At 38.1% G+C, this 12,177-nt stretch overlaps 1 protein-coding gene across 2 annotated transcripts; it reads right to left on the reverse strand.

Annotated features, from left to right (window-relative positions):
• Window positions 1–645: 645 nt before the first annotated feature.
• LOC103235086 (glycine N-acyltransferase-like protein 1) lies at window positions 646–10,056 on the reverse strand. Of its 2 annotated transcripts, none has more exons than XM_007997685.3 (5): window positions 9,822–10,056; window positions 9,035–9,142; window positions 2,138–2,264; window positions 1,689–1,866; window positions 646–1,436 (listed from the first exon to the last, which is right to left on the reverse strand). In XM_007997685.3, exons 1-5 carry the CDS (start codon window positions 9,897–9,899, stop codon window positions 1,019–1,021), a joined length of 909 nt encoding a protein of 302 aa, XP_007995876.3. In that variant the 5' UTR covers window positions 9,900–10,056; the 3' UTR covers window positions 646–1,018. The 2 variants fall into 2 exon arrangements, with proteins under 2 accessions (XP_007995876.3, XP_072878978.1); XM_073022877.1 differs by having other exon boundaries at window positions 9,919–9,935.
• Window positions 10,057–12,177: the final 2,121 nt, after the last annotated feature.

A 12,177-nucleotide genomic window follows, 5' to 3' on the forward strand; every position in this document is an offset into this window, starting at 1 on the left:
TTGCCATAGCTGCAGTGTTCACAGTAATCCAAGTTCCAATGGCAGGGTGGCAGAGTGGAACCAAAAGAGACCAAGTTTTGATTGTGAAGTGCAATTTTTTTTTTTTTAAGATCAGGGATTCAGAATTGTAATATCAGTGTTCAATTAGGAAGTTCTTATGATAGCGCATGGCACGTGTCCTTTCCATCATCTGCATTTTCTGCTTTTTTTGTCTGGCTCACTCCTACTCACTCTGCAATCCTCACCTTAGTGGTCACTTCTCCCCGGAATGCCCCTGACCCGTTATGATAGCAGTGCTGCAAACACCAAAGAATGAACTTATAACTAGACTCACAGGCAACACCTTGCCCTGTGCCACGCTTCAATCATGATGAGGATGTGAGAAAGAGTAGGAGAAAGGAGACACAACAAATGTCTTTTCCATAGCAGAGGCCCCAAGGCCAGCCCACTTGATTCTCTGGTTTCCTTTTCTGCATAACAATGATGAAAGACAGCCTGGGAAAGCTGTTCCTCTCAGGCTTCACCTTTGATACATTTCTACTCACTGAACTAAGAGACAGATTCCATTCTTCAGTGTACCATTGCCTCATAAATCCATACACAGCAGGGCTATTTATTTCCAATAAAGTATCCATATAGATTAGGTATTCTATTGACGATTTTATTAAAATCCTTCATATATCTTCCAGATAGTAGATTCTATTAACCAAGTTTCATAAAGAGTTCTGATTCCCAGAGGTAAGAACTGAGCCTGGCTTTCTAGTTACATGTTTACTGGTAACCCCGTCCTTCCCTACAACGCTTAAGCATAAAGACTATACCCTCCCCTGCCTCCAGCCTGGATTGTGAGCTCCTCAAGAGCACGGCTGTGTCTTTTAACCTCAAGGCTCCATGTGAGAAGAGTTCCTGCCATATCATAAATGCACAATGTCCGTTTGTAAGTGAAGAAAGCTATTCTGTGGTGTCTGCTTTAATATTAAGCGACGGCTTGCTAGAGATTGCTAAGCAGCTTCATTGTCTAAAATGGAACTAGATTCTGTGGACAGCAAATCCATTGGTGCCACTCACAGGAGGCCTCAAAGAAACCTAACTGCCGCACAAATCTGCGGGAGTATTCATTTTCTTCCCGCACAGAGAGGTAAAATGGAATATTCTCCTGACGCAGATATTTCATGTATCGCACCATCACTCGTGCCATGTTGCCTGTCCTTCGGTATTTTTCCATGCTGTAGGCCATTCCTACTTCACAAGAAGGGTCCATGGTGACCCATGAGACTGGGACTCCCTCTGGGCCAAGCATACAGGCTGCTGGCAGGGCTCCTATGCAGCGCTTGATGAAACGCAGGCTCCTCTCATTCTTCCCTCGCTTCCAGTTGTCATTTACCAGCCCAGAATAAGAGACAGCCAGCTGGGCATACTTAAAGTTGGGAGTTTCACTGTAGAAAACAGAAAGATGACAACTTTCATCCTCACTCCTGTAATTTCTGGGTGTCATCCCAATCTAGAGATGCCAGGCCCTCTTCTTGTTTAAAGACACACCATTGCAAAGTTGCATATTTTGACCTTTGACAACCTTTATTCATCCGAAGGAATGAATTCATCCTCTCTTCCTTCCAAAACTGAAGTATGTGAATTACAAAAATGTACAAGGACTAGCAATTATAAATGATTAGCACATGTTTTCGTACCTTTCAAAGTCGTCATCTGGGTGGCCTGTCTCAGCCCAGCTTCCAAACTTGCTTTCATTGGAGGCATTGAGCTTCAGAATATCTTCCGTAACCAAGAGGACTGCTGTCGAATGCTCTACCATCACTGACTTTGAAAATGCAGCTGCTCTTATCCCCTCACCTAAACTTTCCTGAAGACCTGGGAAGAAAGGCAAGAAAGCAATCTTGTCAGACATGGAGTTCTCTACTTACACTGCTCCCACCTAATTAATAGCTCAGTGCTTAGTAGTTCTCAGACCTGAGTTTACACCATGGAGTCCTTGTCACACCACAGATTGCTCTACTTCTCCCAGCTCCCAGAGTTTCTATGAATTTACATTTCTAATGAGCTCTCAGGTGATGCTAATGCTGTTAGTTGAAAACTCAATTTGAGAAGCACTGCTGGTTGCCCATTTCTTCAGACCCATTACCTTGGATTTGGAATCTCTGTTTCCAGTTGATGATCTCACAATTTTTCAAAACTTCTTGTGATTTTTGAGGCTCTTTGGAGAACATATGATACACGTTTGTGTATGAGTCCATGTCGTCAGTCATCTCCTGTATAAGACGGTGTAAGTTCAGGTCATTCCCTTGAACTTCTTCTTCACCTCTCACTGATTGCAATTATCAGAAAAATGAAAATTCAAAAGAAAATTTTAACAGTGGCCCATGATGGCTGCAGTTGGGCACACGGATAATAAAACCTAGGCCTATAAGCTACTACTGACCTCTTACCTGTGTAACCGGAAATATTTAACACTGACAAGTATTGGTGATAAACCTCCTTATCACATACAGAACAAAGACAGGACAAAATCACTCTCCAGCAGGCCTTAAGATGCCTCACCTTTCTCCCTACCTGCTCAACTACACATTACCTTATTTTATATATGGCATCACCGAGCACCCAACAGAATAAAAAAATGCAACAATTGCTTCTCTTACCACCTGTGCCAAACGGATACTCCTGTTATATATACTGTGCCCCCACATAACCTCCCGTGGGACACGTTCTGGGTTGTACTGAGTCTGCATTGTTAGAATTAAGTCCTTAAACTTGACTCTAAATAAATTTAACTGTGATTTCTCTAAGTTTTAGTGTCTACTGTTTCACTAGACACCTAGAATCTATAGTGTCCTAGAACCTACAGTGTCCAGGGCTTGAGCAAGATACTTTAGTGAATACAGACATTAAGGAGACATTGCCTTTTCCCAAGGCTACAGGATATCAGCCTATTCAAAGAGTGACACTGGCTTTACACCAAGAAGTCCACAAAATAGAATGAAGTAACTGAATTTTTGGTAGCACTCTACATAATTTATGTGGTGTTAGACTCATGGGTTTGAAAGAAAGAGACTCGTGGTCCCACTCTGGCTAGCCACAAACTTCATTTGAAGACGAGGATCTGTTTCTCAGGGAAAATATAAACAATAAGCGTGAGAGTTTTAGCAGTGAATGTATTAACATTATGTTGGAAATTGTATTGTTAAAGAGTAAAAGAGAAAATAGTGTAACTAATTTAAAGAAACCGTCAGGAATCTGAGGGTGCTTTTATAAATGCAAGTTCCTGAATATGGCCAAAACCAACACTTCAGTGAATTTAACAGAGTAGATGTTTTAAAAGACCTGATTTTCAAAGAATGACCAAAAACAGCTAAGTAAATATTCAAGGAATTATATAAAAGAACATCCAAGTAAATTAGAAAATAACAAACGGAAGAATTTATAAAAATGAAAGGTATAAATAATGAAATGGAGAACAAGACATAGTGCAAAGGATATATATGTCAAAAGCTCATTTTTAAATGGCAAAAAGAAAGAAGAAAGGGAGAGAGAAACTTCCGGTAAGACATTTATTAAAAGAAATACAAGATAAATAGAAAAAAGAAAAAATAGACTATAAGCTATGAGAACAGAAACAGAAGAAACAGAGAAAAGAACAAAAGACTTCTAATAGAAGATTACATACTACCCCAGGGCAACATATTTACTGATAAAAGAAATGGATGTTATCCCTCAAAAATAAGCTATCAAAATTGACTTTCAAAAAAATAGAAATCCTCAACAAACTAATAGAAAATATCAAAAATTAAATTAAACATCTACGTTTTAAAAAGTAGACAAGAGTTACAGCCTCCAGTGCCATCCATGTTGCTACAAAGGACATGAATTTATTCTTTTCTATTGCTGTGTAGTATTCCATAAAAATATATGGACCAAGTTTTTTTTATCCAATCTACCTTTGATGAGCACCTGGGTTGATTCCATGTCTTTGCTATTGTGAACAGCGTAGCAATGAACATACTAGTGCGTGTGTCATGTTGGTAGGATGATTCATTTTCTTTTGGGTATTTACCCAGTAAAGGCATTGCTGGGTCAAATGGCAACTCTGTTTTAAGTTCTCTAAGAAATTTCCAGACTGCTTTCCACAGTGCAATAATCCTAAGCATATGATTGCTGTAACAGAAAATCAAATATCGCATGCTCTCACTCATAACTGGGAGCTAAGCATTGACCACACATGGACATAAATGTAGGAACAATAGCACTGTGGACTACTAGAGGATGGAGGAAAAGGGGCTGAGTTAGAAAACTGCCTATTGGGTACTATGCTCAATACCAGGGTGAAGGGATCTGTCAGTACTCCAAGACTCAGCATCATGCATTATTCCCATGTAACAAATATGCACATGTATCCCCTGTATCTAAAAATAATGTTGAAATTAAAAAATAAAATGGCCAAAATCAGATTATTTTACATTTAAGTTCTACATAAGTCAAAAACAAACACATGATTTTAATAGTAGACTTTGGTAACAGATGAAAAGATCCTAATGCCAAATCTGGTAAGGAAATAACAAAAAGAGAGTTATGACCATTTTCCCTTAGGTATGCAGATACAAAAATTATGAATAAAATATTCAATAGCATATACAAAAGAATGTGAACATGAGCAGTTGGTTTTAGAAAGGCCAGAATGGCTTTAATTGGAAGATCTTTTAGTGTAATAAATTAAAGGAGAAAAAATGACATGAGTGTATATATTGCCAAATAGAAAAGACAAAAATTAAATAACATAAAATTTACCCTCCACTCTAAATATAAGTTCTATGAAAGTAGGAACAACAGAAAAATGCTCTAAATATGTAAATACAGAATCAAATGTAATTCCAAATGTAAGCTTTTATAGCTATTTTGTTAAAATCAGGAATGAGACAAGTATAGAAATACTATCATTGTCAGTTGGAATTGTTTTCTTAGGTTGTATATTATGCAATAAGGCAAGAAACTAAAAACTCATACAAATATTGGCAAAGCAGCAGCAAATTACTTTGTTTGTAGATCAGAGTATTACACATTTAGAAAATCCTAGAGACTTCGACAAAAAACAAAACAAATAATGCCCCATACAAACAGGGTTTTAAAGAATAGTGTGACATATTTGGAAATCAAGAATACAAAAACAAAGAAACAACAAAACAATAATGCTCAGAAATATAACAGGAAAAATAATTTAATAATCTTAACAGATAGTATAAAATACCTAAGGGTAAACTTAGTGGAAAAATCACTTAGTTTTCCACTGGAAAACACTAACATTTTACCAGATGGCATAGAACGCAAACTGAAAAAAGTGACAAAAGACCATATTTCCTGATGAAAAAATTTAGTATCACGAAATTATTAATCCTTCCAAAATTGTCGAAAAATGCTCCTCCAATACCAATCACAATTGCAATAGTTATTTGGGGTAGTTGGTGGGGAACTGGAAAAATTAGTTTATGTTCATATAGCTATTAAGTTTATAAGAAATAGGAAAGCAAAAAAAGATTGGTGAAGGGTGATTTGCTTTATTAGATATTAAAATTTATCCAAAAAACAATGAAATAGCAAGAGAAAGACTAGAAAAAATACAGAAACAGATACAAAAATATATAACATGTTATACAACAAAACAGACATTCATGTTTCAGTAGGGAATGACTTATTTAATGAATAGTACTAACATAATCAGCCAGCCAGAAGGAAGATTAATATAAAAGAATGTTAATTCATGCTATTCAAAAATATATTCCAAATAGAATGAAGTTTGCAATGTCAAAAGTAAAAATTAACTCACTGCAAGACAAAATAAGAAAATATTTGCATAATCTTGGAGTAGGAAAAATCTTCCTAATTATTAACTTAAAAAACCCAAATCATGCTGAAAAAGTCATGCTGAAAAAGATAATATATTTGATTACATGAAAATAAAAAAAATTTTTTTGTCTTTTTTTTTTTTTGAGAGGGAGTCTCGCTGTGTCTCCCAGACTGGAGTGCAGTGGCATGATCTCAGCTCACTGCAAGCTCCATCTCCTGGGTTCTCACCATTCTCCTGCCTCAGCCTCCCGAGTAGCTGGGACTACAGGTGCCCGCCATCACGCTCAGCTAATTTTTTGTATTTTTAGTAGAGACGGGGTTTCACCGTGTTAGCCAGGATGGGCTCGATCTCCCGACCTTGTGATCCACCTGCCTTGGCCTCCCAAAGTGCTGGGATTACAGACATGAGCCACCACGCCCGGCCAAAAATAAAAAATTTCTTATAGTCAGTTCTAAATTGGGCAACAAATTTGTAGCATACACCTTTTTTTAGTATCCCTAGTATCTAAAACACTTACAAAATTTTAAGAATGACACAAAACCCCCATGTAAAAATGGTCAAAGAATATAAACAGGTCAAGAGTAAATACCAAATGACTGACAAACATGAAAATATAATTTGTCCAATATCACTAGTTAGGGAAATGCAAATTAAATCTACAATAGGATGCCATTTTTCACCCACCAGTTTGGGATACATAAAAAGAGGGATAACATTCAGTGCTGGCAACAATGTGAGGAAACAATTCTTCTACATATTGCTAATAAAAATAAAATTGTGGAATCCTTTGGGAAGGTAATCTGGCATTGCCTGCTTAGAATAAGATAAACTCTAACTTGGAGATATCCCTTTTGGAAATCTATTGTATTGAGAAAAATTTCCAAGATATAAAGATATGTATATGAAGATGTTTATTAAAGCTTGTTTGTAGTGGCAAAGAAGTATGAACAATTTGAACCCAATAGCATGAGAATGATTGACTAAATACCATTGCATTGACTGTATGAAATGCCACAGTCGTTAAAACGAATACGTTAGTGCTGTATTAATTCACCCAAAGTGATGTCCATATGTTAAAGACAAATTAAAAAGTGATGACAAAAGAGATCATGAGTGAATAGCCCTCTGTGTATTAATATGGGCAAGGACACTGATTACACCAAGGGGTAGGAAAGGAGGAGAGGACGGAAGGGGAGGTGAGAGGTTATTAACTTTTTTAAATCATGTGGGATTTTTCTACTTGTATAATCAGCATACATTTTATTTGTGATTAAAAACTGGCAATGAAAAAATTATTTTTTTTCTAGATAAATTCTCCTACATCCCACCCTGAAAAGCTATTATTCAAAATCAGATTGACTTTCAATACTGAAAGAAACATGGTATGCCATGGAATCACACTAGGTGAATGTGTTTGCAAGTAAATTGCAGCATATTTCATTCTTTCCTTTTTTTTTTTTTTTTGGTCATATATGTGTGGTGTGGAACTTTTATATTTTCATATTTTCATTCATTGACTCATTTTATAAATCTATCTTTATTCAAAGCAATGCATATGTGAAGTTATGATTTGATGCTATTGTTGCATTGCTAAAATACATACAATAACCACAAAGTTACTGAAGTAAAAAGAACTATTTGACTTCCTACAATTATTTAGGTTATTTAGCATATCACACTTTGAAGACATTGGACCATGGATTAAATAAACTAAACATTAATCTTTGATCCCAAATTGTCAGGAAGCCAGGAGATCAAAAGAACATCCCTAAGGAAGGTGTTAGGCTCAGCCTGGTTCCCATCCCCTTTACCCCTTTGTTCCTCAAGCTAGGGTCACTTTGTCACTTTCTGCATCCCAGTCCTGACCCAGTTTGCAAACTAGTCTTGCCCTGGTGTGGCTTATTATTATTTGGGGGCCCAGGGTTTATGCCCACATGAAGCTGGGCTGGCAATGAGGCTTCAGTTCACTAACCAGATGTGTATGAAACACACATACACAAAGGGGAAGTATTTAGGAAAAAAATACACCTAGGTTTGTATTATTATTTCAGCTCAATCATTTAATCCTTGCGTGTCCTCAGCCAATAACAGTTAATTATGGTAAACACTATTTACATTTATGTGCCATGTACTAAGTGTTTGACATACAGTATCTCATTTAAACCTTGTGTAATCCTCTGAAGAAGGTCCTCTTATTTTCTCCATTTTAACAGATAATGAAACTCAGAGAAGGGCCTATGGTTATATAGTGAGTAAAAGTGGCAGAGTCCACTGAACTTGAATTCAGATTGGGCAATGCCTTAACATCAGGAATCCAGCAGTTGCATGACTTAATATTTCTCAGTGTCGTTTCCTTATGTCTAAATTGGAGATATTAATGCTCACTTCATAAGATTGTTCTGATGATAACATTCACTAACAAAAGATGTGCATTCACATAGTTGACACACAGTAATTATGAGCCCCTTCCCTGGCTCCTAAGAAGTAACTTTTTAAAAACAAAACAAAACCAAACAAAAACAACAGGGTCTCACTCTATTGCCCAGGCTTCAGTACAGTGGTGTGATCTTGGCTCACTGCAGCCTCCACCTTCTGGGGCTCAAGCCATCCTCCCACCTCAGCCTCCTGAGTAGCTAGAAGTATAAACATGCACCACCATGCCCTGCTAATTTTGTTTATTTTCTGTAGAGATGAGGTCTCACTATGCTGCACAGGCTGGTCTCAAACTCCTGGGCTTAAGTGATACCCTTGCCTTGGCCTCCCAAAGTGCTGGGATCACAGGTAGAGACACCATGCCTGGCCCTGAGAGGTAATTTTACTGGTAGACTTCTGCTTTGGTTATTGTTTCTAAGTCACTGTTCTGATATCTCAGACACCCAACTTTCCCTGTAAATTGGACTCTTTTCAGCCCCTCCAGATGACCCCTGCCACCTCAAAGGGCCCTTAATCTGTGAGTGTCAGCCTTCTCCTTTTCCTCACCTCCACCCTCCACCGCCTTTCCCAGAAGAGTCCTAGGCTTTACAGAAAGGGTGGGAAGACGTGGCACTCATGCAAGGTACTGAAGGAGTGTTTTAAAATACTCACTTCTCCTTTCACCCTATAAAAGCAGCCCTGGTGTCTGAACCGGTCAGTTCCTCAGGCCCTTTGGATCTGCCTGGAGCCACCAGTCCCTGTCTGTGTGCCTACCTGTTTTTGAGGCCGGATAATAACCATCTGATATTCGGGCCAGGAGTCCACCAACACCTCCATGTTGAAGGGGTTCCCGTGATTGATGTGATACACAGAGCCGTACACCTGAAGGAGGGATGAAAGGGACTAGAAGAGGTGGAGATCCCCAGAGATGGGGATCTGGATGTGAAGAGGAAGAGAAAAATGGAGGTTAAGAGAAGGTACTGGGACCACATCAGTGATGGTGAGATGAGCAGCGTCTCCAGGACCATATGATGGCTGTGAAGACAACAGCAAGCAGGCAGAACTCATAGGTAGGTGTCCTTGTGATACCAAAGAGCTACTGTGCACTAGCTGGGCACTTGGCAATGCTCTTAGCACTTATATTGTACAGATTTATTCAGTGCCCACAGCAACTTTAAGAGGTAGGTGCTAATCGTATTCCTATTTCATTGAAGAAAAGACCAAACATAAAGTCAGAGAAAGGGAAACATCCACAAAGCCATACGACTAGAAAATGGCAGCCTTGGAATGCACATCCATTCGGACTGGCTCCAAACCATGTTCGTAGCAACCATTCTCCACCGCCTCTCCAAATGAGTGACAAAACCTGCTGAGTGGGCCTAGCTGTCTCTTCCCGAAGAGAAGCAGCAGCTCTTGATATGCCTCTTGTGCCCCCAACCCCATCCTGTTTCCCAGCTTGAACCCTTTGCAAAAAGTCAGGGAGGACCAGAATCACAAGCTTGTTATTTTCTCATCCTCAGCACCCCTACTCCCATACCCTGACCTCCCACAGTTCCCTCACCTTCAGGGACTCAGGGATGTTCCTGGCCAAGGATTTGTATAGGGCCAGCAGCTTATGGGAGTTATTCAGTAGGATCATTCTGTGGGATGCTTCAGACCTCGAGACCTTCAAGAAGAAACTCTGAAAAGATAAGAAGTGAACGGAACATGTTAAGGAACCAAATGAATTTAAAATGCACTTTATACATCTCCATTCAAGTAACACTCATGATGTAGGTACTGTTAGTATCATCTTCATTCTGAAAACACCAAAGCTCAGAGAGACTAAGTAAATTTCTCAAGTTCTTATAGAGATAAATGCCAAAGTCAGATTTTGAAACCATATATGAATGGCTCTGAAACCCAGGCCCTTCCTCCCTGGTGGAATGAATTAAAAGTGAATATTAAGAGTTCTGTGAGTTTCCCAAATGCCTGTAGCAGACACTCCACCACCACCATCACAACTTTTTCCCCATATTTTGGTCATCAGATGCCTGAGAATTCTTCTTTCATCCGGAATAGAAAATATCAGCCCTCTAAGACCAAGTATGACTAAAAAACTTAGAGCAGGAGTTGGCACAGATTTTCTTTAGTTTCTCAGGGCCAAATATTTCAGACCTATGGCCATTTTGGAACTTGTGCCAGTTTCATTACAAAAATTTTAAAAAGATAGAAAAAATTTTGACACATATCTGTAAACTTTTGTTGAAAGGTCACTCACAATTCTTAGAAATGTGCCAATAATTTAACAATAACTTGGAGAAGGTTATCATCACAACTGATAGGTTCAAAGCTTAGGCTGCTTTCAAATTTTAGTTCTGTCTCCAACTTCTTTGTTAAGTTGCTTAACCAATCAGAACCTCAATGTGCTTTCTCACCACTTTGGAACTGGAAATGAGAACGCATGTTTTCCAGAGGAACTAGATTACACAATGCAATACATATAACATGCATAGCATTATACCTGGAATAAAGTAAGAACAATGTTTAACATGTTGGTTTTTTTAACTGACTTTATATTAATCAACATGTCATATAGAGATTCAGCAATTATATCAAATAATATAACGATAATTAAAAAGGTAAAGAACTTATGACAAGCTTAATTAATGTAAGAGAAGAAACCCATGGATCAGATATTTGAAACAATCATTTGCAAATTAGTTAATACAGATGTTTGAAATTTTTTAGCCATGAAGGTTAAACAGTTAACAAATGTGTGTTAAGTAATAGGCAAGGTGGAACATATTTTGTCTTGTCTGGGGTCAAAGGCCTCAAAGTTAAACTATGTTCTGTAGCTAGATGAAGCAATGTTTAAACAAAGGCATCCTTGTGCAAGATCTCAGAATTTTGGAATGTTTGAATACTCAAGGAACTTTTAGTAAATAAAACTGGATCTCTGGCATAAGCCTATCCCCTGTCTGACTCTGCTGTTATTGTAGCTGTCAAAAAACACTGGTGTTTTTTTCCATCTCCAAGTGATTTCTTTGCTCTGTTTCTCACCTGATTTAACTAAAATTGCCCATACCTGTGTGTTTCACTATTGTCTTCTCCTTTGAGCTTTTGGTCAAGATTTTAAAGTTTTAATTCAAGATCTACCATGCTATATCACTCCCCGCAAAAAAACTTGTGTTCCGTTTGCCCCGGAAACACTATAGCCTGGGCTGATACATGAGAACAATTCCCACACCTATCAGCTGCCACATCTTTGTCCAAAATACCTCTCCGATCCATTCCCTACTCCGTCCCTTTGCAATGACCTTAGTTGAGGGCCTCCTCCACTTCATACTTAATATTGCTCTTATGACCCCGCCCTGGCCTCAGCTTCTAACATCTACCCAAATAAAAGTGTTCTCTACCTGTATTCCTACCATTAACATTTCTTTTCTAAATCAGGAAGCTGCTAAAAACCTGGAGAGACCCCTCCCCACCTTCTTTAAAAAATTGTTGTAAAGTATACATAACACAGAACTTAACCATTTAACCATTTTTAAGCATAGAATGCAGCAGCATTATGTACATTCATAATGCTTATCCATTTCCGGAACGTTTTTGTCATCCTAAATGGCAACTATACCCATGAAACCACAATTACTCATTCCCTGTCTCCCTAGTCCCTGGCTCCTATATATCCTATGATATGGTCCATCTGGGTCTGGCTTATTTCACTTAGCATAATGTTTTCAAGGTTCACCTATGTTGTATTATGTATCAGAATTTCATTCCTTAACTAAAATAATTTTTCATAATATATGGAAAATAAGTTTAATGTCCACTAAAGAGAAATTATAAATTTGTGAATGACAATTAGTAAATATTAGTAGCACACAGTCAGTGGTCACTGTGAAGACTATAAAAAAGCAATTATAATGAATAAT

The sequence above is a fragment of the Chlorocebus sabaeus genome, chromosome 1, assembly GCF_047675955.1.
Source record: "Chlorocebus sabaeus isolate Y175 chromosome 1, mChlSab1.0.hap1, whole genome shotgun sequence".
NCBI lineage: Eukaryota > Metazoa > Chordata > Mammalia > Primates > Cercopithecidae > Chlorocebus > Chlorocebus sabaeus.

Excerpts from the sequence above, each read along its gene's own strand:
- LOC103235086 (XM_007997685.3), bottom strand. The coding sequence starts at position 9,899 with ATGATCCTACTGAATAACTCCCATAAGCTGCTGGCCCTATACAAATCC. Across the intron at positions 9,143-9,821 it reads ACATCCCTGAGTCCCTGAAG|GTGTACGGCTCTGTGTATCA; the intron begins GTGAGGGAACTG and ends TCCCTCCTTCAG. Across the intron at positions 1,437-1,688 it reads CCAGATGACGACTTTGAAAG|TGAAACTCCCAACTTTAAGT; the intron begins GTACGAAAACAT and ends TGTTTTCTACAG.